The following is a 25,017-nucleotide window of genomic DNA, read 5'->3' as shown; positions in this document are numbered from 1 at the left end:
TACCAGGTAGTCAGTCCAAACCAGCAGAAACATCAGAAGGGTGGCAGGCAAAGGGCGAGTTCCAGAAGTCAGGCAGAGGTCAAAAGCAGGAAAGCAAGGCAAACAATCAATACTAGAACTGGAGAGCTGGAAAGAAGAAACAAGTCACAAACAACCTGGCAGAGAGGTGTGGCTTGAACAGAGACTGATGCGAGTTGCAGGTAATTATATAAGCACAGGGCACAGGAAGGAGCTCATTGAAGGAGGAGCAGAATCGGAAAAGACAGGAGAGGTTATTGCACGGAAAAGTACAGATCCTCCTCGTGTCTGTGTGAGAAGCGCGGACTCTCAGCGTCACCTCTGATACCAGAGATCCCTGCAGCGTGTCGGGCTTGTGATTACCGCCGTCATGCTGAGTAAAGACCCTCCAGACATCGAGGTAAGGCTCCGGGTGGTTTCCTCTGTGAGCTCTTTCTGCATGTATGTTCTTCCAGTGTTGATTCTTTGGGACCATCTGCGACTCCAGCCTCCTCACACAGTCCAAAAAGATACAATAATAACAGTATTATTAGTAGTATTACATTACAGTATAAATGAATGAATGAATATTTATAAAAAGGGTCTCGCCCTTTGTCAGCTGGGATGCGGTCCGGCAATACCCGTGAGGCAGATTGATGGAAGGATGGTATTACAGTATATCTTTAGTTTTCTACTTGCAGTCCTCATAATCATTAGTAAATGCTAAATGTTCTGCACTTATAAAGCGCTTTACATGAGGCCTCACATTCACCCATTCACACACATTCACACTCCGGTGGGCGACTGCTGCCATGCAAGGTGCGGCCAGACCCACCAGGAGCAGTTTGGGGTTCAGCGTCTTGCCCAAGGACACTGCAGACAGTCAGAGCTGGGATTCGAACCACCGACCCTCTGATCACTGGACGACCCACTGTACCAACTGAGCGACAGCCCCCACGCCGAGAAGAGTCGTAACATTAGAGAGGACATCCCCCTCTTCGAGAGCTTCCTCGACCTGGGAGCCGGGCTCAGCGTGGGCCTCAGCGCGGGCCTCAGCGTGGGCCTCAGCGGGCTGGTGGCAGGATTCGCCATCGGCATCGTGGGCGACGCTCAACAGCCGAGGCTTTTCGTGGGCATGATTGTCTCCTGATTTTCGCTGAGGTCTCGGGTCTCATCTTTTCATCGTTGGCCTCATCCTCAGCACAAAATAAACACCCGAACTTTGTCCTGTATGTCGCTGCTGGAGTCGTAAAAAAGTCCTGCCACACAAAATGAAAGAGATGATGGTGCCAGGGGGAGAAAAGAAAATAGTGCCACAGATATGATCTTATTTGAAAGAAATGTGTGAAGTCATCCCAATTTGATAACTTGTTAATGCTCGACGTGATCTGTCTCGTATGTGTGTTTCAAAACAGGCGTTTGATGAAGATTCCTTTCTATCCCTCCACTTCCAGCCTTTTCTCCTCTCCCATGCCAATCTGGGAGTCGACACAATGTGTGCATTAAATCCGGGGGTGTGTTTGTGAATAGAAATGTATACGGACTTCATGATTTTTTAACTGATTTTATTTATAAAAAACAGTTAATTGAACTTTATAATACAGCAAGTCTAACTCTCAAATATTAGATGTAGGTATCTATGTAGGCAGATTTATTGCACTGGGGGGGGGGGGGTGTTTGTGGTTGGAATTCCTCTGAATGTAATTCCTGATTTAAGATTGCCTTACGTATGTTGCTGGTGAAGTGAGTTGTGTGTAGCTGCATTCTAATCATTACACAAACATCGGTTTCGCCCTGTGGTGTGGCTGTTTGCATTAAAATGTGTCTCCCTCGCCATCCTCGCCCCGTCATCTCTAGCTGTACTTGGGTCACTTCTGCATTCCAGCCATTCGACTCCTGCGTGGGCTTCATTGTCTTAGTGCCATTAGTGAAAAAAAATACAAATAAAATAGTAATACAGTAACAAAATCCTTAAAACCTTCACCTTTGATTCTAAATACAGTCACAGTAAACCTTAATACAAATTCCAAACAGCAGTAAAGATAGCCTTAGCATAGCCGGCTGATCATAGACACACAGTTTGTAACTGAACACGTACATGTTGTTGAAATTACATGTTGTCAGACCCTCAAAGGACCTACAGTTTGTCGATCATTAACACCAGCTATTCAGGATGGACTTCATTCCTGTCCTCAGTCCGGTGACGTTATTTTAGGTTATGTAACATGGTTGGGAACCAACTGTCAGATTCTAGAAGTGTTTTCAAATTCACAGCTTTACAACAATAATAATAAAGTTATTGCCATAATATTTACTGAAACTTCTGTGCAACACGAAAATGGAGTTAATTTAAAATATGATTAAGTCTTTAATAAATGCTTAATTTAATTATGAGAACCTACCCCTAGAACTAGAATCATATGTGCACCATATTTTTATGTGTTATTAGTGTTTGTCTTTGTATTAGCCTTGAAAGCTTGAAGGTGCCTGAATGATCGTGTGTTCGATCAGTGACTAGCAAAAGGCAGGCATGGCAGGAGAGCAACAGCGTTCATACCTGCAACAACTGCCACTGAGGTCACTGATAGCAGACACCTGGTAGGCGGGGTTAAGTAGCCTGGGACACCTGATAAGTGTTCCCAGACTCAGCTTCACTTTAATGTTGCGTTGCTCACTTTAATGTTGCTTTGCTTACCTTAATGTTGCGTTGCTTACCTTAATGTTGCGTTGCTTACCTTAATGTCGCGTTGCTTACCTTAATGTCGCGTTGCTTACCTTAATGTTGCGTTGCTTACCTTAATGTTGCGTTGCTTACCTTAATGTTGCGTTGCTTACCTTAATGTTGCGTTGCTTACCTTAATGTTGCGTTGCTTACCTTAATGTTGCGTTGCTTACCTTAATGTTGCGTTGCTTACCTTAATGTCGCGTTGCTTACCTTAATGTTGTGTTGCTTACCTTAATGTTGCGTTGCTTACCTTAATGTTGTGTTGCTTACCTTAATGTTGCGTTGCTTACCTTAATGTTGTGTTGCTTACCTTAATGTTGTGTTGCTTACCTTATTGCTACCTCTTGTTCATAAGAACTTTTTTGGTCCTCTTGAGAATATATCTTTGTTTTACCTCACAGAACATCCTGGCTCTGAATCCCAAGGTGAAGACTCATGCTCAGATTGTCTCCACTGCATCCAAGAAGACAGAAACGAAACACTGGAAGAGGAACTGCAATGTGAGAAATACCACGCACACACACACACACACACACACACGCACACACTTCCTTATTTTTTCACATTTCCCACATTACTGCTTAAATTCCTTCCACTCCTTCTTCATCCCAGTCTTGTGTAGAATTAGAGAACAACTTTGATGACATCAAACACACAACGCTGAGTGAGCGAGGAGCTCTTCGAGAAGCAATGAGGTGAGAATGAAAGTCAATGCGTAGCGTCGGGAATATGGGGCCAAACGGTCCGACCTTTGCCGACAACGCCACTTTAGGACTTGCAACCTAAAGATCTATTTAATTTGTTCCGTTGGTCCCCAACTCATTTCAGCGGGTTTCCCCACCCACAGGTCCGCTCACAGTGACGACCAGCACGGCATTAGGAATTCAAAACATTTATTAACACTCTAAAAATGTCCTTAAAAACACTCTACGAACAAAACTAACAGAAGAAAAGGGGAGACAAGACAGTGATGGTCTACGACCAACCTGCCTTCGAGATGGGGAAAACGTAAAAGAGGACCCTGGAACGAGGGAGGGGAAGCACCTATATACGCCCCCCCCAATCAGTGGTAAATGGCCCACAGGTGCTCCCTCCCACACCTGCCTGCCCAATTAACCCCAATCATCCGGTTATATTCCTCCCCCCCTCCGAGTTATCGGTGCCCCACCGATAAATCATAACATAAAAACAAAACGGTTCTCAAAAAAACAGTCAAAAACCGGGCGTCACCCGAAGGTCAGCGCCTGAGCCCCAGATACACCAGCGTACGCCACAAAAATGCAGCCCCAGAAGAACAGCCGGAATGACCCTCAGTCTGTTCTCCCCGCTGGTGATTCCCCCAAATGTCTGGCTCTCGCGCTGAGCCTCGCCCGGTCGTCCCCCGTCCCCCGCGGGGCATCAGACACAGCCACGCCGATCCCGCCACGCCGATCCAGCCACGCCGATCCAGCCACGCCAATTCCAGCCACGCCAATTCCAGCCACGCCAATTCCAGCCACACTGACTCCGGCCACGCCCATCCAAACGCCGCTCCAGACGCCGATCCAGCCACGCTGCCATGCCGATGTCCACGCTCCGGCCCCGCCTGGGCTGCATCCCCCTCCATTCGCCGACGACCATTTGCTGCCAGAAGCTGCGTCACCCGGCCCTTAAGGTCCCGCAGTTCCTGCTCCATCACCGGAGTGTCCTGGCGGTCGTCTCCCAGGGCCCATGGAAGGGTCGTCTGCAGCCAAAGCCACTGGCTTGTCTCCAAAAAAAAAAAAAGAAACAAAAAACCCTACCGATGCCGTGCTGGATTGTGATCCTGCCGACAACGCCAAAATGTTGCGTTGGGCATATGGGGCTAGACGATGGTTAGCCAACAACGCCACTTTAGGACTTTCAACCTAAAGATCTCTTTTTTCCTTTTGGTGCCCAGCTCGTTCTAGCAGGTTTCCCGACGGCACTCACGCACAGGTCCGCTCACACTGAAGACCAGCACGGCATTAGGAATTCAAAACATTTATTTACACTCTAAAAATGTCCTTAAAAACACTCTACGAACAAAACTAACAGAAGAAAAGGGGAGACAAGACAGTGACAGTCTACGACCAACCTGCCTTCGAGATGGGGAAAACGTAAAAGAGGACCCTGGAACGAGGGAGGGGAAGCACCTATATACGCCCCCCCCCCAATCAGTGGTAAACGGGCCACAGGTGCTCCCTCCCACACCTGCCTGCCCAATTAACCCCAATCATCCGGTTATATTCCTCCCCCCCTCCGAGTTATCGGTGCCCCACCGATAAATCATAACATAAAAACAAAACGCTTCTCAAAAAAACAGTCAAAAACCGGGCGTCACCCGAAGGTCAGCGCCTGAGCCCCAGATACACCAGCGTACGCCACAAAAATGCAGCCCCAGAAGAACAGCCGGAATGACCCTCAGTCTGTTCTCCCCGCTGGTGATTCCCCCAAATGTCTGGCTCTCGCGCTGAGCCTCGCCCGGTCGTCCCCCGTCCCCCGCAGGGCATCAGACACAGCCACGCCGATTCCAGCCACGCCGATTCCAGCCACGCCAATTCCCGCCACGCCGATTCCAGCCACGCCGATCCAGCCACGCCGATCCAGCCACGCCAATTCCAGCCACGCCGATTCCAGCCACGCCGATCCCGCCACGCCGATCCCGCCACGCCGATTCCAGCCACGCCGATTCCAGCCACGCCGATTCCAGCCACGCCGATCCCGCCACGCCGATCCCGCCACGCCGATTCCAGCCACGCCGATTCCAGCCACGCCGATTCCAGCCACGCCGATCCCGCCACGCCGATCCCGCCACGCCGATTCCAGCCACGCCGATTCCAGCCACGCCGATTCCAGCCACACTGACTCCGGCCACGCCCATCCAGACGCCAATCCAAACGCCGCTCCAGACGCCGATCCAGCCACGCTGCCATGCCGATGTCCACGCTCCGGCCCCGCCTGGGCTGCATCCCCCTCCATTTGCCGACGACCATTTGCTGCCAGAAGCTGCGTCACCCGGCCCTTAAGGTCCCGCAGTTCCTGCTCCATCACTGGAGTGTCCTGGCGGTCGTCTCCCAGGGCCCATGGAAGGGTCGTCTGCAGCCAAAGCCACTGGCTTGTCTCCAAAAAAAAAAAAAGAAACAAAAAACCCTACCGATGCCGTGCTGGATTGTGATCCTGCCGACAACGCCAAAATGTTGCGTTGGGCATATGGGGCTAGACGATGGTTAGCCAACAACGCCACTTTAGGACTTTCAACCTAAAGATCTCTTTTTTCCTTTTGGTGCCCAGCTTGTTCTAGCAGGTTTCCCGACGGCACTCACGCACAGGTCCGCTCACACTGAAGACCAGCACGGCATTAGGAATCCAAAACATTTATTAACACTCTAAAAATGTCCTTAAAAACACTCTACGAACAAAACTAACAGAAGAAAAGGGGAGACAAGACAGTGACAGTCTACGACCAACCTGTCTTCGAGATGGGGAAAACGTAAATGAGGACGCCGGAACGAGGGAGGGGAAGCACCTATACACGCCCCCCCCCCCAATCAGTGGTAAACGGGCCACAGGTGCTCCCTCCCACACCTGCCTGCCCAATTAACCCCAATCATCCGGTTACAAATGAAAGACTCGAAATTCTAGAGAGAGACAAAACAATGTCCAGAATATATGGCACCTTTGTTTGTTTGTGCGCAACCAGCATGTCCAATGTATGCGATATAAACAAAGCATTCCTCCAAAGGAAGAGCTGGGTATGGGTACATTAGGTATGTCAAGCATATTACCTACTTGTTTATAATAAATAGGGTATCATCGTGCTACGTGCTACGTGCTACGTGCTATTTGTTGTCTTTTGAAGATGTCCAGTGAGGCAGATGAAGAGACAGACACAGAGAGAGCAGCATTCAGGACATTTCATACAAGATAGAAGCACCTCGAACTAAAAACACGTTTCAATCTGCCTGCAACGTGCAGTGGGAGGAGTCATTTACGCAGAGGAGATAAAACACGTCATCGGCCATCGGTCGATCCCTAATATTTATGTAAGGCTGACTGGCCACTCAAAGCAACGACAAACACAACGAACAGATATTGATCTGGAAATGAACACGTTCATACGGCGGGGGGGGGGGGGGGGGGGGTAGCAACCTTTCACACAATCATGGAGCAGCATTTTAACACAGCACACGTTTTACTGTTCTGATGTTTGCTGCTGTTTTGGAATAGAAACAAAGAGTTTTGCAGAACTTGTCAAATAATCATTGAATGAAAAACGCGGAGCTTTTAGCTGCAGAGAGTACGAGTCTGATTCCTGCATGGCTCGCACGGCGTGGCGCAGAGTAACGAGCAAAACAACACAGAGCTCTAACAGCGCAGCAAGATACACGGATGCGAATGAATGAATGAATGAATGAATGAATGAATGGATGAATGAATGGGTGGTCAACAAAAATGACGGCTACACCCCAACCCTGACTGTCTCATCAACGCCACAGGGGAACAGGCGCTTCTGTACACACACTCTTCTGTACGTGCACTCTCACGTGAACCACCGCCTCTGCAACACGCACTCAAACACGCCGTGCACCTACCTCATCTCCGTTATGTCCCCTACATGTTCTTATAGGTGTCTAAAATGTGCAGATGCTCCATGTCAGAAGAGCTGCCCCACCAACCTGGACATAAAGTCCTTCATTACAAGCATCTCGAATAAGGTCATGTAACGGCTGTGATGAAAATGACACCTCTAGCCCTAAAACATGCAGAACCATTGTTTATGATCAAATTGCTTATTTGTGTGTGTGTACCAGAACTACTACGGGGCAGCTCGGGCCATCTTCTCTGACAACCCCCTGGGTCTAACCTGTGGAATGGTTTGTCCCACGTCAGAACTGTGTGTCGGGGGCTGCAACCTCTATGCTTCTGAGGAGGGGCCCATTAATATCGGAGGGTTGCAGCAGTTTGCTACAGAGGTAAAACGCCGCAGACACATTGTGGTCTGGAGATTTCCTTTTGAAAAACACAAACTTCGAAGGTGATTCTGCTGCTCGGAGTTCAAACTGGCTGTTGCAGGGTCACTCTCAAAAATGTGTGTGCCGATGTGTTAATCATTGTATGTGAATGATTTAAGACACTTTGCATACAGACACACAGCTATCATGTGTGCATGCATAACTGGATCTGATAGGGTATCCAGGAAGGACTCTTATGATCAAGGATGCAACGAGGGTCACGCATGATGTCATGAAACAATGTTGAAAATGTATGAATTCAGTTTGTTTCATGTTTGCAGCATCATAGCTGTAACCAGTGAGGTAGTGTTGAGTGTTACGATGTGAATACAGTCCATTAAACGGTTCATCATACTAATACTTTTTTTTGTGTGTGTGCTTTTCTTCTCAGGTGTTTAGAAAGATGGGAATTCCTCAAATCAGAAATCCCGAACTCCCACCTGCCAATGAGATGCCAGAGTCTTACCACGCCCCTATAGCTCTGATTGGCTGCGGCCCAGCGTCAGTCAGCTGTGCTTCCTTCCTGGGTCGTCTTGGATATGATAACATCACCATATTTGAGAAGCAGAAGTACATTGGAGGACTGAGGTAACATATTATAATCATCATGCTGTTTCTCGTAACTAAGATTGTATAATATGACAACACAATATATAACATGATATTTTTCATGGTAAGTGGCTTCTGAAAATGTCCTCATAATTTAACAAAGGAGGGTATATTCATGTGCATTGTCAAAAGGGCTCCATGCATGCATCCATCCATCCATCCATCCATCCATTCATCCATTCATCCATTTTCTTGGAGATGAAACTACCACAATCATCAAAACCAGAAAGGAAAATTCAAGATGGAAAGTAGAGACATACGTGCCACAGGAAAACGGAGACGCTGTGACTCACCTGCCACCCACGCCTGGTTATTGTTTTAACGCTGAATTTCTGAACAGGAGTGAGGAAGGCAAGGAAACGGTGACCTCAGCGAATGCGTCATTCCATCATTCCATCATTCCACCGTAGCTTTTCTAGCCAAAGTTGAGGTGAAGTTGGACTTCAGCTCATTCTGGGAGTGGCCAATGCCTTTAGATTAGGTCTCAAATACTATTATCTATATTTGTACAAGACTTTCTACACGCAACAACCCAAATCCACCTTTGGCTACCTAAGGACTTCTGTCATTTTTATTTTTTCAGTTCATTCTGTTTGACTATTATCAGCGTTCCAGGGCAAAACCCAAAAGCCATCCAATATTTTTTCCATGAAACTATGTATGTATTTACTGGAAAGGTGCATTTTAATATTTGGTCATTTTTAAGTCAAAAATAATTTGTAAGTATCCAGGACACCTTGAATGACTTCTTTGTGGTCCTTCAATGGCCGCCATTGATGGACTGTATTTATCTTGATTGTTATTTTGTGGCTCTCTCCTTTTTTTTTCTTTCTCTAACTTTTCTGCACTTGTGCTCAAAAATGACAACATTCATGCTTTCAGTAATTTTTTGAGTTTTATGCAATTTATTTTTAACCCTCGAGAACCCACTGGGTCAAATTTGGCTGCTGTTGGTTACTGCTATCCAATGGGTAAGAAAAGGGTTCCTGGGTTCTCCAGTGGATTTATTTGTGCTTGTTCTCCCCCTTTCATCCAACCATAACTCCAAGAGGTATCCCCAAACACCAGATTAGCGAAGGTCTCAAGAGGAAATCTAACCCTAAGCCTCCACAGACACAGAGTCCGGAGAAGGAGTTAACTCTCATATTGAGTTTCGATAGGTGCTGCTGTGGTGGGCCTGGCATGCATGAAACCTCTACCAAAGGAAAGAGCTGCCACCCCGGGCCTGATAAGGGCAGCACGGCCCCCCCCACAACACCCCAAGCCACAACAGCACCCAGAGAACGACCCACGCCGAAGAACGGACGATGAACCAAGGCCAGCGCACTGCTGCTGCTAGGGGTTCAATAAATATAGCAAATAACAAAGGAGAGAGTGGGCAGCCCTGCCTGGTACCTCTCTGCAAGGTGAAGCTCTGTGAGGTAATCCCGTTGGTGGTTACGGTCGCTTTGGGAGAGTTATATAATACTGACACCCAGTGAATAAATGACTCTCCAAACCCAAGCTTGTGTAGGACGGCAAAGAGGAAGGACCAGCTAACTTTATCAAAGGCTTTTTCTGCGTCCAGCGATACAACCACTGCCTTTTTCCCAAGTCGCTGCGACATACTGATCAGATTCAGCAGTCTTCTGATATTGTTGGTGGAATGAATCCTGTGGCTCTCACCTGATTGGCTGTACTCTGTGAATGGGCCCTGATTAACCAAAGTGAAAGGAAACTTCACCATTTATTGTTCTGTGTTTGTTTCCCTGCAGCACCTCAGAAATCCCTCAGTTCCGACTTCCCTATAGTGTTGTCCAGTTTGAAATAGACCTGATGAAGAACTTAGGAGTCAAGGTATGGAACGCCGTCCGGTCTACACCACACGTATTGTTCTATCTTCTTTTAAATTATTATAAGACTTAACCTGAATTCACCTGTTTGTGTGTGTGTGTGTGCTTGCCCACGTGCGCGTTAGGTGGTGTGTGAGAAAGGTCTGGGTGTTGATGGCATGACTCTGATGTCCCTTAAGGAGAGTGGATTTCAGGCTGTCTTCATTGGGATCGGTGAGGACATTCGTCTTTTGTCAGAGGACATTTAGCCGCTGGAATCTCACATTTTTAGACTGCTAAGTGTGTGTGTGTGTGTGTGTGTGTTTGTCTCTCCAGGTCTCCCTCAGCCCAACAGAGCTAACATTTTCAAAGGTTTAAGTATGGATCAAGGTTTCTTCACTTCAAAAGACTTTCTGCCCGTGGTGGCGTCAGCCAGCAAGAAAGGTGCTGCTGTAAACACACACAAATCATGCGCTCACATCCATTCTGAGGAAATGCTACCCAGTGTTGCTCTCGCTCTCTCTCTCGCACCCAGGCATGTGTCAGTGTCGCTCTCCTTTGCCATCATTAAGAGGTGCAGTGATCGTTTTGGGAGCTGGCGACACTGCGTTTGACTGTGCCACCTCAGCGCTCCGCTGCGGAGCCAAGAGAGTGTACGTTTGCTTCCGGAGAGGTTTCACCAACATCAGGGCTGTTCCTGAGGAGGTACGAATGGACAGCCATGAAATCAAAGGGAAGCAGAGCGAGTGCAGCATGCGTGTGCTTTCGTTCAGGTGGAGCTAGCAAAGGAGGAGCAGTGTGAGTTCCTTCCCTTCCTGTCTCCTCGTGAGGTCATCATAAAGAATGGCCGGGTTGCCGGGTTACAGTTCTGTCGCACTGAGCAGACAGAGGAAGGTGATTGGCTGGAAGATGAGGAACAAATTGTCAGGCTGAAGGCTGATTACATTATCAGTGCCTTTGGTGCCATGCTCAGCGACCCACAAGGTAACTACCGGTAGGATTAACGAAGTCCAATCACTATCAGAATCAGAGGTTATGGATCAGCGCTTTGTCTTGTTGCTTGTCCTAGAAACTAACATGAAGAAGATGTCTGCTTTCTGTTCTGTCTTCTTTGCGTGTTTTCATTTAAGCGTGTTTTTTTAATTTACCGGTAGATGTGTGCAGTTTACATTTTCTTCTTTCCTTTGTTTCAAACTCAAATCAAGCTGTAGAATGAGGAAATATTGATCAAATTTCAATCAAGACTTTTACTCTACGCACCTTATCTCTTGCATGTAATGTTTTCAGCATTGTTTAGCACATGTGGAGAGTTGAGTGATATTTTGAAAGAGAGGCTCACAAAACTGACACAACCTACAAATCTAGAACATTCCAGTTAAACATCAACCAGATGTAGTCAATCGACATCCTATTGATTTATATCTAATGTAAAATGGTTAAATAACCATTGTTGGTGTTTTTGTGTCCTATTGATCTTGAAAATATGAGCATTTATGACTAAGTTAAATGAATAAAATCCACCAATCACACAGCTGTTCAGGTTTGTAATGCTCGTTGCACGAGGTGAGCATGAAGGGCGATGACGACCTTATTCCAGGCATGTCCTCGTGCATGTCTCTGTAGTGACCGCGGCCATGGCTCCCGTGAAGCTGACCCACTGGGGTGTTCCAGAGGTGAACACGGACACCATGCAGACCAGTGAGCTCTGGGTGTTTGCAGGAGGGGACGTCGCTGGTTTGGCAAACACCACAGTGGAGTCAGTGAACGATGGAAAGCAGGCCTCCTGGCATGTTCACAGATACCTTCAGGTAAAGTTCAAACATTTAGAAGCCAGATCAGTGACGGATGCACCCAAACACACGTGTGCTGGATCAGCTCAGTTGAATCTGGCAGATAATGGTTTTTATGGCTATGGCACATAAACCTTACAGATGTGCTCAGACCCATCTCATTTGATTTGAATACATTTTTCATTGTTTGCATTTGTTGTAGTAAGATCTTTAATATTTGATATGATAGCGGCTCTCTTTATGTTATGAGCTTCACCAAATTATTCTCAATGTTTTAAAGTATTTGCTTCGGCTAATTCCAATCCAGCATTGACGAGTGGTGTAACTGTCCCATATGCATTCCTCTTGCAGTCCCTGCATGGACAAACAGTGGACACGTCTCCTAAACTGCCATTGTTCTACAGTGCAATAGAGCAAGTGGACATCAGCATTGATCTTTGTGGAATTAGGTTTCCCAACCCATTTGGGCTGGCATCTGCCCCTCCAACCACCAGTACCGCCATGATGAGAAGAGCTTTTGAACAAGGATGGGGCTTTGCACTGACCAAGACATTTTCCCTTGATAAGGTAGAGCGGACTCAATGCGGCCTCAGAGGCAGCACGGGTAGCGCCTCCCTTGAGCCGGTCCCAAGCCCGGATAAATGCAGAGGCTTGTATCAGGAATGGCATCCGGTGTAGAACTTTGCCAGAATTAGGCCTGCAATTAACTACAAGGTTGATTTGCTGTGGCGCCCCCTGATGGGACGAGCCGAAAGGGCAAGAAGAAGAAGAAGGTAGATAGATAGGGACTCAGACATGACATAAAAATGTTACTATCATGACTAACAAAATCAATAAATATGTATATTTTAGAGGCTGAAAACAAAGCTTTAAAATGACTTCATTATGGAAATGATTGTCACGTTGTTTTAATCCACTGACTGATCGATTATATTTGAATATGAGTACAGAACACGATTTACAGACGGAATACAGGTTGCGTGATCATCAGAATCCTTCTATAGCCTCTATAAATCTGCCTGTGCAGGACCTGGTGACCAACGTGTCTCCTCGTATCGTGCGTGGCACAACCTCGGGTAATCTGTTTGGACCAGCTCAAGGCTCCTTCCTCAACATCGAGCTCATCAGTGAGAAGACGGCAGCGTACTGGTGTCAGTCAGTCACCGAGCTCAAGAAGGACTTCCCCGATAATGTACGTTTGTTCAGGATCATAGTTCTACAGTGACCTTACAGAAAGTCATGGTTACATAGCTGCAAAGTCACGCTTGGATAAAATGATTTTATTACATGACTCTCTCACCCAGGTGATTATCTCTAGTATCATGTGTGGTTACAGCAAGGAGGACTGGATAGTACTTGCCAAGATGGCAGAGGTAAGAAAAGCACATGCCAGTCACAGTATTACCCTTATATCACAATTTTATACAGATGCACAAGTTATAGGTGGACCATGAGCCAGTATTAAATAGAAAAATGTGTGTTTAGGAATCAGGAGCTGATGCACTGGAGCTAAACCTGTCTTGTCCTCATGGGATGGGAGAGAGAGGCATGGGACTGGCCTGTGGACAGGTGGCCATCAAACACACTGCACAGAGGAGACCATAGTGTCCTGTTCAAAGAATGACCCCTCTCAGATGTGAAGTCGCTTGTGTGTCGCTTGTTGGTGTGTGTGTCTGTTGCTAGGATTCAGAGATGGTGCGGAACATCTGTCGCTGGGTACGTGCAGCCATTTCCATTCCCTTCTTTGCCAAACTGACACCAAACATCACCGAGATTGTTGATATTGCCCGGGCTGCTTATGAAGGTAACTCTCCAGCACGAGAGCCATTCATTTATTTTCTTGCCAACACATCATGCTACAGTATTTAATGAATACTAGTGTACTTCCAACTTTTCCCCTGAGGGGTCGCCACAGCAAATCAATGTTCTCCACTTCACCCTGTCCTTTGCATCGTCCTCCCCAACACCAGCCACTCTCATGTCCTCCCTCACTACGTCCATGTGTCTTCTCCTGGGTCGTCCTCTAGCCCTGTCCTTTGCATCGTCCTCCCCAACACCAGCCACTCTCATGTCCTCCCTCACTACGTCCATGTGTCTTCTCCTGGGTCGTCCTCTAGTCCTGTCCTTTGCATCGTCCTCCCCAACACCAGCCACTCTCATGTCCTCCCTCACTACGTCCATGTGTCTTCTCCTGGGTCGTCCTCTAGTCCTGTCCTTTGCATCGTCCTCCCCAACACCAGCCACTCTCATGTCCTCCCTCACTACGTCCATGTCTCTTCTCCTGGGTCGTCCTCTCGTCCTGTCCTTTGCATCGTCCTCCCCAACACCAGCCACTCTCATGTCCTCCCTCACTACATCCATGTCTCTTCTCCTGGGTCGTCCTCTCGTCCTGTCCTTTGCATCGTCCTCCCCAACACCAGCCACTCTCATGTCCTCCCTCACTACCTCCACTTCTCTAGATTCTCCTCTACCTGCAGATCACAATGTCGTCTGCAAACATCATATTCAGAGGAGCTTCCTGTCTCACCTCATCTGTTATTCTATCCATCACCATGGCAACAAAAAGGGGCTCAGAGCTGATCCCTGGTGCATCCCACCTCTACACTAAACTCCCCTGTTACTCCTGCTGCACACTTCACTGCTGTCCTACAACTGTCCTACATGTCCTGAACTACTCTGACATACTTCTCTGCCATTCCAGATTTCCTCATGCAGTACCACAGTACCTCATGCAGTACTACAGTTCCTCGCTGGGCACCCTGTCCTAGCCTTTCTCTAGATCTACAAAGACACAATGCAGCTCCTTCTGACCTTCCCTGAACTTCTCCATTGCTAGCCTCAACGCTAACATTGCATCTGTGGTACTCTTCCTCAGCATAAAGACAAACTGCTGCTCACAAATACTCACTTCTGTCCTTCGTCTAGCCTCAACGGCATTTTCCCATAGCTTCATCGTATGACTCATCAGCTTTATCTCCCTGCAGTTTCCACAACAGTAATTAATGAATGCTGATGATTAATAGGTGGGGCAAATGGAGTAACGGCCACCAACACAGTCTCAGGCATCATGGGACTGAATGCTGACGGTCAGCCCTGGCCGGGTGTTGGAAAAGGCAAACGCACCACATATGGAGGAGTGTCTGGTAAAAATGCCGATAATAACCCTGATGTTAATATACTGAAATACTGATTGCTAAAATAACAATAATACTCACTTGGATATAAATCATATAACGTGACTGATCCTGTGCAGATCTTTGGCCTTGTGGATCGCTTTTTTGGAAAGGGAGTCGATGTGCAGCATTGAGCGGGGGGGGGGGGCTGTACAATATAATGTATGCTCGGCTCTTATTGTGGCTCGCTGTGCAATCCAATGTGTGCAGGTAATGCCATAAGACCCATTGCTCTCAGAGCGGTGTCAGCAATCGCCAGAGAACTGCCTGGTTTTCCAATTCTAGCCACTGGAGGTATTGAATCAGCAGAGACTGGTCTACAGTTTCTCCATGCCGGTGCCACAGTTTTACAGGTGATAATATAAGTGTGCAATGAAGTTGTGGTTCACTCAGTCTGCAATTGATCGTAGTTGATTCAATAACAAGATAATATATTTATAAATCAAGACTTAAATTACTGAAAAAGAACAAAGTCAGAAAAAACAAAAATGATTTCGGAAAGGTAGATACTGGTCATTGAGGGTCAAACTGGGGTACATGTGCCCATAAGGGTAGCTGGGTCCATCTAGGGGTATGCAGAATTACTATATTTTAATCATAAGGGGCTGCTGTTGTCCAGTGACCGATAGGTCAGCGGTTAGAATCCCAGCTCTGACTGTCGGCGTGTTAAAGTGTCCTTGGGAAAGACACTGAACCCCAGATTGCTCCCAGTGGGCCCCCTGGAGGGTGAATGGGTGCATGTGAGGCCTGATGTAAAGCGCTTTACGAGTGCAGTCCATTTACCATCACGGGCCCTTGGAAGCGCCTTCTTGGAACCCTTTTTTCAGATTGTGGATAGAGGATGTTCTTCAATATCTTTTTCTGTTATCTGCTGATGGTGATGCTGATGGATTATGTTCTTTCATACGAGCACATACACCAGCTTACATGGCACTGGCAGTGCCTGCTGCCAAGAGAACGTTTGACAGCCTGATTGAAATATTGTGCATTCCCATGAAGTGGTGAGGCCACGTAACTCTTTTGCTTCCCACCTTATGCAACAAAATACCCAGTGATTGAAGTGTGAAGTGTGCTATTTAGGAGCATGTATACGATTGGGAACCACAGAAACGACTGCAATTGCAGTTATTTAAAGCTAAACAAGATCTTTATTATTTGGTGTTGATTCTGATTGGCTGATGTCTGATTACCACAGGTGTGTAGTGCAGTGCAGAACCAGGACTTCACAGTGATTGAAGACTACTGCGTGGGTATGTGTGTGTTTCTGTGTCTTCTATTGAGATTCTGTCATTTCAGGTCTTTTCTGATCTCACTATTACATCCAGGTCTGAGGAGTAATACACTCGCTTTGACATATTTGCACTGAGCTATTCTACCATGATGGTAAATCTGTGTCCTCAGGTTTGAAGACCTTGTTGTACCTGAAGAGTCTGGACCTGAATGGCTGGGATGGTCAATCTCCTCCAACAGAGAGGCATCAAAAAGGCAAAGCAGTTCCTAGACTAGAAGAGCTGGTTGGAAAGGTACCGCTAGTTACTGCTAGTAATATTATCATTACTGTTGTGGTATATTGTGATATTAACACAATTATAATTTTGTTAACAATAAGTTATTGTTAAAGTTGACGTTTAGGCTAGACTGTGAATCTGAGTTCTTCACCAATAGTCAACAAAAGTTAATCTTTGAATCATTACTTGTCTCAGACATTTTCAAAAACACACTGAAGAATCAAGACTACCACATCAAACTTTGATCATCTGCAAAAGAGCAATAAACCTGAATCCATCCCACACATGGACTGACTTTAAACATATGTCCTCCCGATTATATTCTCTACCTGCTCCCATCTTCTGGAGCCAGCCCGTGCCGTTTTCTGCCTTCTGGGGACAGTTCAGCCTCATTTTTATAAACAAAACTTGATAATAGTGTCCTGGTCACTCAATCTGGTATTTTCCCACCCCCTACGGATTTCATTGGTCAGTTTTTTATTGTTTTATCTTTTGGAAGTTTCATGCTGCATTTTTAGGAATGGTTTTACTTCAAAAACATGAATACCTTTCTTTTAGTTCACATCACACTATATGTGTGTGTGTCATGGCAGCAGTAACTGCTGACTGAAATGGAGACGGAAACGGAGGGTGGTCGGTTCAAGTCCACCACGGTATGGATTGTGAACTGGTAGCTGGAGAGGTGTTAGGTGTTAGTTCACCTCCTGAACTCTTCCGAGGTGACCCAAAGACTTCTCCCAGGATACCACCATGTGGCTGTCTATCACTGTATCCTGCCTCCATTGTTGCATGTCTACAGGCCCTCTGTGTGTGTGTGTGTGTGTGTGTGTGTGTGTGTGTGTGCGCACACACACGTGGTGTCTGTCCCTTCAGTCCAACATTATATAAGTAACACAGGGGGTTAGGGTAGACGAACAGATGAGGTGAGACAGGAAGCTCCTCTGAATATGATGTTTGCAGATGACATTGTGATCTGCAGGTAGAGGAGAATCTAGAGAAGTGGAGGTCTGCTCTAGAAAAGAGAGGGATGAAGGTGAGCAGCAGTAAAACAGAGTACATGTGTGTACATGAGAAGGTCCCAGGGGGGACAGTGAAGCTACAAGGAAGAGACCTAAAGAAGGGAGAGGACTTCAGGTACCTCGGGTCAACAGAGCAGAGTGATGGAGAGAATGTGGAAAGGAGGTGAAGAATCGTGTGCAGGCAGGCTGGAACGGGGGGAGGAGAGTATCAGGTGTGCTCTGTGATAGGACGAAGGGACAGGTCTACAAGACAGTGGTGAGGACAGACATGATGGACGGCTTAGAGACAGTGGTGAGGACAGACATGATGGACGGCTTAGAGACAGTGGTGAGGACAGACATGATGGACGGCTTAGAGACAGTGGTGAGGACAGCCATGATGGACGGCTTAGAGACAGTGGTGAGGACAGCCATGATGGACGGCTTAGACAGTGGTGAGGACAGACATGATGGATGGCTTAGACAGTGGTGAGGACAGACATGATGGATGGCTTAGAGACAGTGGTGAGGACAGACATGATGGACGGCTTAGAGACAGTGGTGAGGACAGACATGATGGATGGCTCAGAGACAGTGGTGAGGACAGACATGATGGACGGCTTAGAGACAGTGGTGAGGACAGACATGATGGATGGCTTAGACAGTGGTGAGGACAGACATGATGGATGGCTCAGAGACAGTGGTGAGGACAGACATGATGGACGGCTTAGAGACAGTGGTGAGGACAGACATGATGGATGGCTTAGACAGTGGTGAGGACAGCCATGATGGACGGCTTAGAAACAGTGGTGAGGACAGACATGATGGATGGCTTAGAGACAGTGGTGAGGACAGACATGATGGACGGTTAGAGACAGTGGTGAGGACAGACATGATGGATGGCTTAGAGACCGTGGTGAGGACAGCCATGATGGACGGCTTAGAGACAGTGGTGAGGACAGACATGATGGACGGCTTAGAGACAGTGGTGAGGACAGACATGATGGACGGCTTAGAGACAGTGGTGAGGACAGACATGATGGACGGCTTAGAGACAGTGGTGAGGACAGACATGATGGATGGCTTAGACAGTGGTGAGGACAGACATGATGGATGGCTCAGAGACAGTGGTGAGGACAGACATGATGGACGGCTTAGAGACAGTGGTGAGGACAGACATGATGGACGGCTTAGAGACAGTGGTGAGGACAGCCATGATGGACGGCTTAGAGACAGTGTCTCTGAGGAAAAGACAGGAGGCGGAGCTAGAAGAGGAGGAGATGAAGATGCTGAGGTTCTCCTTGGGAGTGACCAGGTTGGACAGGATTAGAAATGAGACAATAAGAGGGACAGTGAAGGTTAGACGTTTTGGAGACAAGGTCAGAGAGACCAGACTTTGATGGTTTGGACATGTCCAGAGGAGAGACGGGGACTATATCGGTAGAAGGATGCTGAGGATGGAACTGCCAGGGAACAGGACTAGAGGACGACCCAGGAGAAGAGACATGGACGTAGTGAGGGAGGACATGAGAGTGGCTGGTGTTGGGGAGGACGATGCAAAGGACAGGACTAGAGGACGACCCAGGAGAAGAGACATGGACGTGGTGAGGGAGGACATGAGAGTGGCTGGTGTTGGGGAGGACGATGCAAAGGACAGGGCTAGAGGACGACCCAGGAGAAGAGACATGGACGTAGTGAGGGAGGACATGAGAGTGGCTGGTGTTGGGGAGGACGATGCAAAGGACAGGGTGAAGTGGAGAACGTTGATTTGCTGTGGCGACCCCTCACTGGACAAGAAGACAGAACACTAGTAGTAGTACAGAGGGTTAGGGTAGTATGAGGATGAACAACCCATAAGCAGGTCTTAACTTGTAAAACAGGGGGCACATGTACAAGAACAATATTTATATGTGAAATGGGAAAACATTCTACAGCTGTCGCCACCATGTCTGATTTTATACAGCGGCAAATAAGTATCGTATTCAGCCACTTCCCCCCTCCTGCTGTGTATAGTGATTCCTCCAAACATCTATCTTGTGGTTCTAATATTACTTTTGACATATTGTTTTTTAATTTTTATGTTTTGAATAAATGTGTTTGTGTCCAGAACCTCCCCAGCTTTGGACCTTATCTGCAGCAGAGGACAGAGGCCATTGCAACATACAAGAAACATCTCAGAGACACTGGTGAAACTGAGGTGATGGAAGACGGCATGAGCCGGGTCACCAAGCCCAAAAAAACTGTTCCTGCAGTCAAGGTATAGACACACACAATGACACACACACACAGACACACACACACAGTCATTTCATTAACGGCCTCAAACCTTGTCATTTCCTTTTCATTTGTAAAAGCACAATACTGCTATGCACTTCATTTTTGGTGAGAGACTCAAAACGGTTCTGAAAGGGTAATCTGTTGCTTCGTTTGTTTTCAGTGAAATGAGATCGGAACATTGAAATATGTGTGCTGTCAGTTAATTAAAAAATCGGTATCGGCAAGTCAGGACTTTTTAATTTTAACATTAAAACCCATTTATGGACTCAAAGATCAGTTAAAATCCTGATTCACTTTTACTTTTCATGGTTGCTGTATGAAGATACCAAGAACAATTTAGTTCAATAAAATTTTATTTCTATAGCGCCAGATCACAACAGGAAGTCATCTCAAGGCTTTACAGGATTAGAATCAAGAATCAAGAATCAAGAATCAAGAAATGTTTATTGTCATTCAGACACTCTCATGCAAGAACGAAAAATTAGCACTCAGGTCCCAGCTCGAGGCGCACAACAAGCAGTCACCAAAAACAGACACAACATTCAACGTAAAACGTTTTAGCGGGGAAACACAGAACCCAACTTGACCCACAAGAGCAAGAACTTTGGAGACGGAGGCAAGGAAAAACTTCCCTTTAGCAGGCAGAAACCTTGGACAGAACCTAGGCTCATGGTGGACGGCCATCTGTCTGACCGGCTGGGTAGAGAGAGAGAGAGAGAGAGAGAGAGAGAGAAACAAGGAGATGGATGGGAAGCGATAGAAAGACAGAGCAGGAGCAGACAAAAACAAAATGCTAATGCTAATGCTAGCGATATAAAGCTAGAAATGCTAATGCTAGCGATATGGACATCGGTGTTGAGGGACACAGGTCCAGGTTCTGCAGCACCACAGACAGAAGGACCTGAAAGAGAGAGAGGGACAAACAGAGGGAGAGAGAGCACAAGACTACAGGAAGAGAGAGAGATTACTGACATATATTTATAACATGAATAACCAGATAAAGGGGGAGGAGCTCAGTGTGTCATGATGTTAAGCCACCAGTGCTGGCCTATGACAGCATATTGATTATATTGATTACTGTATCGATTAACTATAAGCTTTGTTAAAAAAGAAAGTCTTTAGTCTATTCTTGAACATAGACATTTAGAACCTTTTGATGTTGATCCAGATCACCATGTGAACGGGGTAAATCCAGTTAGGAGGGGAGCGAGCTGCTTGGAGGAGGTCTGCACTCTGAGTGCTTTTCAAGTTCTACCATATATGCTTTGTTCTGTGAAATATATGTTTATAAAGTACGCCCCGTGTGTGTTTGTTTGCAGGATGTGATTGCGAGAGCACTGCGCTACATTGGATCATACCAGGAACTTAACAACATGGAGCAGGTACCCATCCTTCTCACATGTTATGGTCGATACAGGGCCATTTGAAGCCAGACTGTTGGCTCTAAAATTAATACATCTTGACAACTCCTGATCCTTGGATAACAATCTCCTGCTCACCTCAAATTTGTCACAGTAATATTTGTAATCATAGCTATTAATAAAAGTTTTATCACTCACATCCTTTCCTGGTTACAATCATAACTAGAACAGCTGCCATGACAACCACAACAATGGCAGGAGTACATTTAGAAAAAGGGCTCAAATCTAATTCTTCATTAAAGTGATCCCTGACTGTTTTGACAAATGGGTCTAAAACACAAGAATGTACCTCTACTACGTAAATACATAGACAAAAATATATGATTATTTCTTAAAAGATATAAAATCCGTTTTGTTTGGGGGTCGCCAATGTTGTTTACGTCGCAAGGCATTCTGGGTGTGACGTGAATTGATGCTATTGATTAGTGCGGCAGTGATCTGTTAGCAGCGATCGGCTCCTCCATTCAGCCTTTACAGTCGGAACCACTCTGACTTTTCATGTTGGTGTATAAAGATACCAAGAACAATCTAGAAGCTTCTGGTGCTGATCCAGATCACCGTGTGGACGGTGGAGATCCAGTTAGAAGGGGAACGAGCTGCTGGGGGGATTTCTGTGCTCTCTGAGGGCTTTTTTTAGTTATTATTATCTTGTTATGGTCACAAATAATTCGTATAAAATAGCTTGAAGATGAGCTGATCATAATCGTGACCCTCTCGCTTGCTTTCAGGTCCAGGCTCTGATAGATGAAGAAATGTGTATTAACTGTGGTAAATGTTACATGACCTGCAATGACTCTGGATACCAGGTATGTGTGTCTGTCCGTCAGAGCTGCCTCTGTCCTTTGACCTAACGCCCTCTCATCAGCCTCAGTTCAGTAATGTGTCTTCCTCTCCTTGCTTCTTCCAGGCCATAGAGTTCAACCCAGAGACCCACCTTCCCCTTGTGAAAGACAGCTGTACCGGCTGCACCCTGTGCCTCAGCGTCTGTCCAGTCATAGACTGCATCAAGATGGTTGCCAGGGCGTCACCTTATGAGCCCAAAAGGGGAGTGCCCATTAGCCCCATCTGCTAAAAGGAATGGAAAATCTAAAATGTAAACCTATAATAATAGAGATCAGATATTAGGAATTTGTTTTTGATCTAAACATGGATGAAATTTTCAGGAAATGTTGGGAATGTTTCCAGGAACAGTTGATGACATTTTGGTGATGATCCAGAAGAGATCCTGGATTCTGGATCAGTTTAAACTTTTCGGTAACATTGCAGTCAATGGAGCTTCAAAATGTGTTCCTCAATATCTCGGTTGATTATTGACCGATGTTTATGGAATTTGACACAGTCATGTAGGGTGGGGGTCTCTATCCTATCACCAAATTTCATCTGGATCGGATCCGTAAAAATGGGGTACGCTTGAGTTTTGGCCTGTTGTTCATTTACTATTAGAGATGGAGATTTCTAACACACGTACCTCCTACTGCTAACTACTTAGACCATGTACACGCGTAGCCGGGTTTAAAAACCCCGAATATCCTTCCACCTCCGTTCAGATAAAAAATTAAATCCACACGACTTCGTTTTGAAACAAAACTCCATCCGCACGTAACCGCATAAGAACGTTGTTAATCACATTCCGGAGTTTTCAAAAACCTTCGTTTTTCTGACAGAAATCTTTGGTTTCGTGTGGATGATCGGCCAAACCGTAGAAAATATCTTCGCTTTTGGAGATACGTGGGGGTCTCTACTTGGCCGTAGTTTTTGGACCTTTTCAATAATATCTCTCTGATTAGCTCCACAAAGGAGGTTCTGTTTCTGCTGCCGTCACCAGGACGCTGTGGAATCAGTAGTGGACAAACGCATTTGTTGTATCTTCTAAAGCTCTGGATCTATAGATCCAGAAGAATCCACCATTACTGAAAGTGTTGCTTTAAGTGAATAACTTATAATCTACTAATATAATGAGATCAATGTGAATCCAATTGCTAATGGTTTGTTTTCATGGTTAATGAATCTAAAAATAGAGATAAATAAATGTATTTTGGTGTAAATCACAACATGGGGAGACTGAGATGCTTGGTGGAGTGATTTTCTAGTTAACAATTTAACTGAAATCAGATCAAATGTTGTGATCAACTGCAGATTAAGTTTTGTTATCAATCAGTAAACACTTATTTCATTTAATGCAATGACGAATGAACTGTGAATGTGTTGCATTTTATCTAATGTTATTAAAATATATTATGCTTACTGCAGCAAACAAGTTGTACAGTGTATTAAAAGGAATATTCTTCTTCATATAGACACACGGGCATGAAATCAATGAATAAGAGGGTCTGTTAGAAGCCCGGAGAAAAGTCAGTTTCCTAATTGAAAGGTATCATGAAGGCTAACCGGATCAGAACATGAAGCTGTGTAGCACCAAGAGCAGCAGCCACATCCGCCACAGGATTCCTCCAAGATCACACTTTCCTTTATTGTCAACCCTGCAGCATGTACTAGACACACATAGGATTGGAATTCCATTTCCCTCAGACCCGAGGGGCAACAATCAGCATTCATAACTAATATACAAGAGGAAAACCAGGGTATTTTCTATTTATATCTGCATATTACATTTACCTCTCAGCCTACTGGTTAAATGTAGCAGATGTGTGTATTCCATGAGCTTCCATAAACCAACATGATCCACAATAATAAGCATTGAACACATCACAGGTCCTTCTCAAAATGTTATTTTCAGAGCAAACTTTACACTGACTGTAAAATCACCGTGTTCCGATCACAAACAGGAGCAAGTGTGTTCATCTTAAATCATTAGGAGACTTCTTAATGAACAAATGAGCTCGCGCTCTAACTTTAATGTCGCAGTGTCTATCATCTGTGATCCTGTAGTGCCCCCTACTGGTCACATAGCATATCACCATTACATATCAAGACACTGGAATGGTTAAAGGGTGAGTTGAAACAAAGCAAGGCAAGGCCCTCAAAACATGCACCTCTTTGGCCTCCTTCAAAACGGCCCTAAAAATACACCTTTCAGGGGACAGAAACGGAGATAGTCATCACGACTCTCTCCGGACCAAACCCCCCCCTCCTTTTTTTTTGTCCACCTACGTTGCACATATTAATTGCCTTAGTAATTTATTGTAATTTATGTAAGTTATTTCAATTCAATTCAATTCAATTCAGTTTTATTGATATAGCGCCAGATCACAACATAAAGTTATCTCAAGGCACTTTACAGGATTATCAGGGAAACACAGAACCCAACTTGACCCACAAGAGCAACGGAGGCAAGGAAAAACTTCCCTTTAACGGGCAGAAACCTTGGACAGAACCTAGGCTCATGGTGGACGGCCATCTGTCTGGCCGGCTGGGTTGAGAGAGAGAGAGAGAGAGAGAGAATGGCAGGTCGGAGACGCGTCAAGGAGATGGATGGGAAGTGATAGCGAGACAGAGCAGGAGCAGACAAAAACTAAATGCTAATGCTAGCGATATAAAGCTATAAATGCTAATGCTAGCGACGTGGACATCAGTGTTGAGGGACACAGGTCCAGGTTCTGCAGCACCACGGACAGAAGGACCTGAAAGAGAGAGAGGGACAAACAGAGGGAGAGAGAGCACGAGACTACAGGAAGAGAGAGAGATTACTGACATATATTTATAACATGAATAACCAGATAAAGGGGGAGGAGCTCA

General features: G+C 46.0%; 1 protein-coding gene across 1 annotated transcript; it reads left to right on the top strand.

The window, feature by feature from the left end:
• The first annotated feature begins 388 nt into the window (after window positions 1-388).
• dpydb (dihydropyrimidine dehydrogenase b) lies at window positions 389-22,393 on the top strand. Its single transcript, XM_068749121.1, has 25 exons — window positions 389-418; window positions 3,124-3,222; window positions 3,335-3,417; window positions 7,350-7,437; window positions 7,534-7,695; window positions 8,126-8,322; window positions 10,098-10,179; window positions 10,301-10,388; window positions 10,491-10,598; window positions 10,690-10,859; window positions 10,928-11,138; window positions 11,778-11,962; window positions 12,296-12,511; window positions 12,972-13,136; window positions 13,249-13,317; window positions 13,430-13,513; window positions 13,628-13,748; window positions 14,968-15,087; window positions 15,328-15,470; window positions 16,313-16,367; window positions 16,519-16,640; window positions 19,731-19,880; window positions 21,220-21,282; window positions 22,050-22,127; window positions 22,229-22,393. Exons 1-25 carry the CDS (start codon window positions 389-391, stop codon window positions 22,391-22,393), a joined length of 3,054 nt encoding a protein of 1,017 aa, XP_068605222.1.
• Window positions 22,394-25,017: the final 2,624 nt, after the last annotated feature.

The sequence above is a fragment of the Brachionichthys hirsutus genome, chromosome 15 (assembly GCF_040956055.1).
Source record: "Brachionichthys hirsutus isolate HB-005 chromosome 15, CSIRO-AGI_Bhir_v1, whole genome shotgun sequence".
NCBI classification, from domain to species: Eukaryota; Metazoa; Chordata; class Actinopteri; order Lophiiformes; family Brachionichthyidae; genus Brachionichthys; species Brachionichthys hirsutus.
This window is presented reverse-complemented; position numbering and strand designations above follow the sequence as displayed.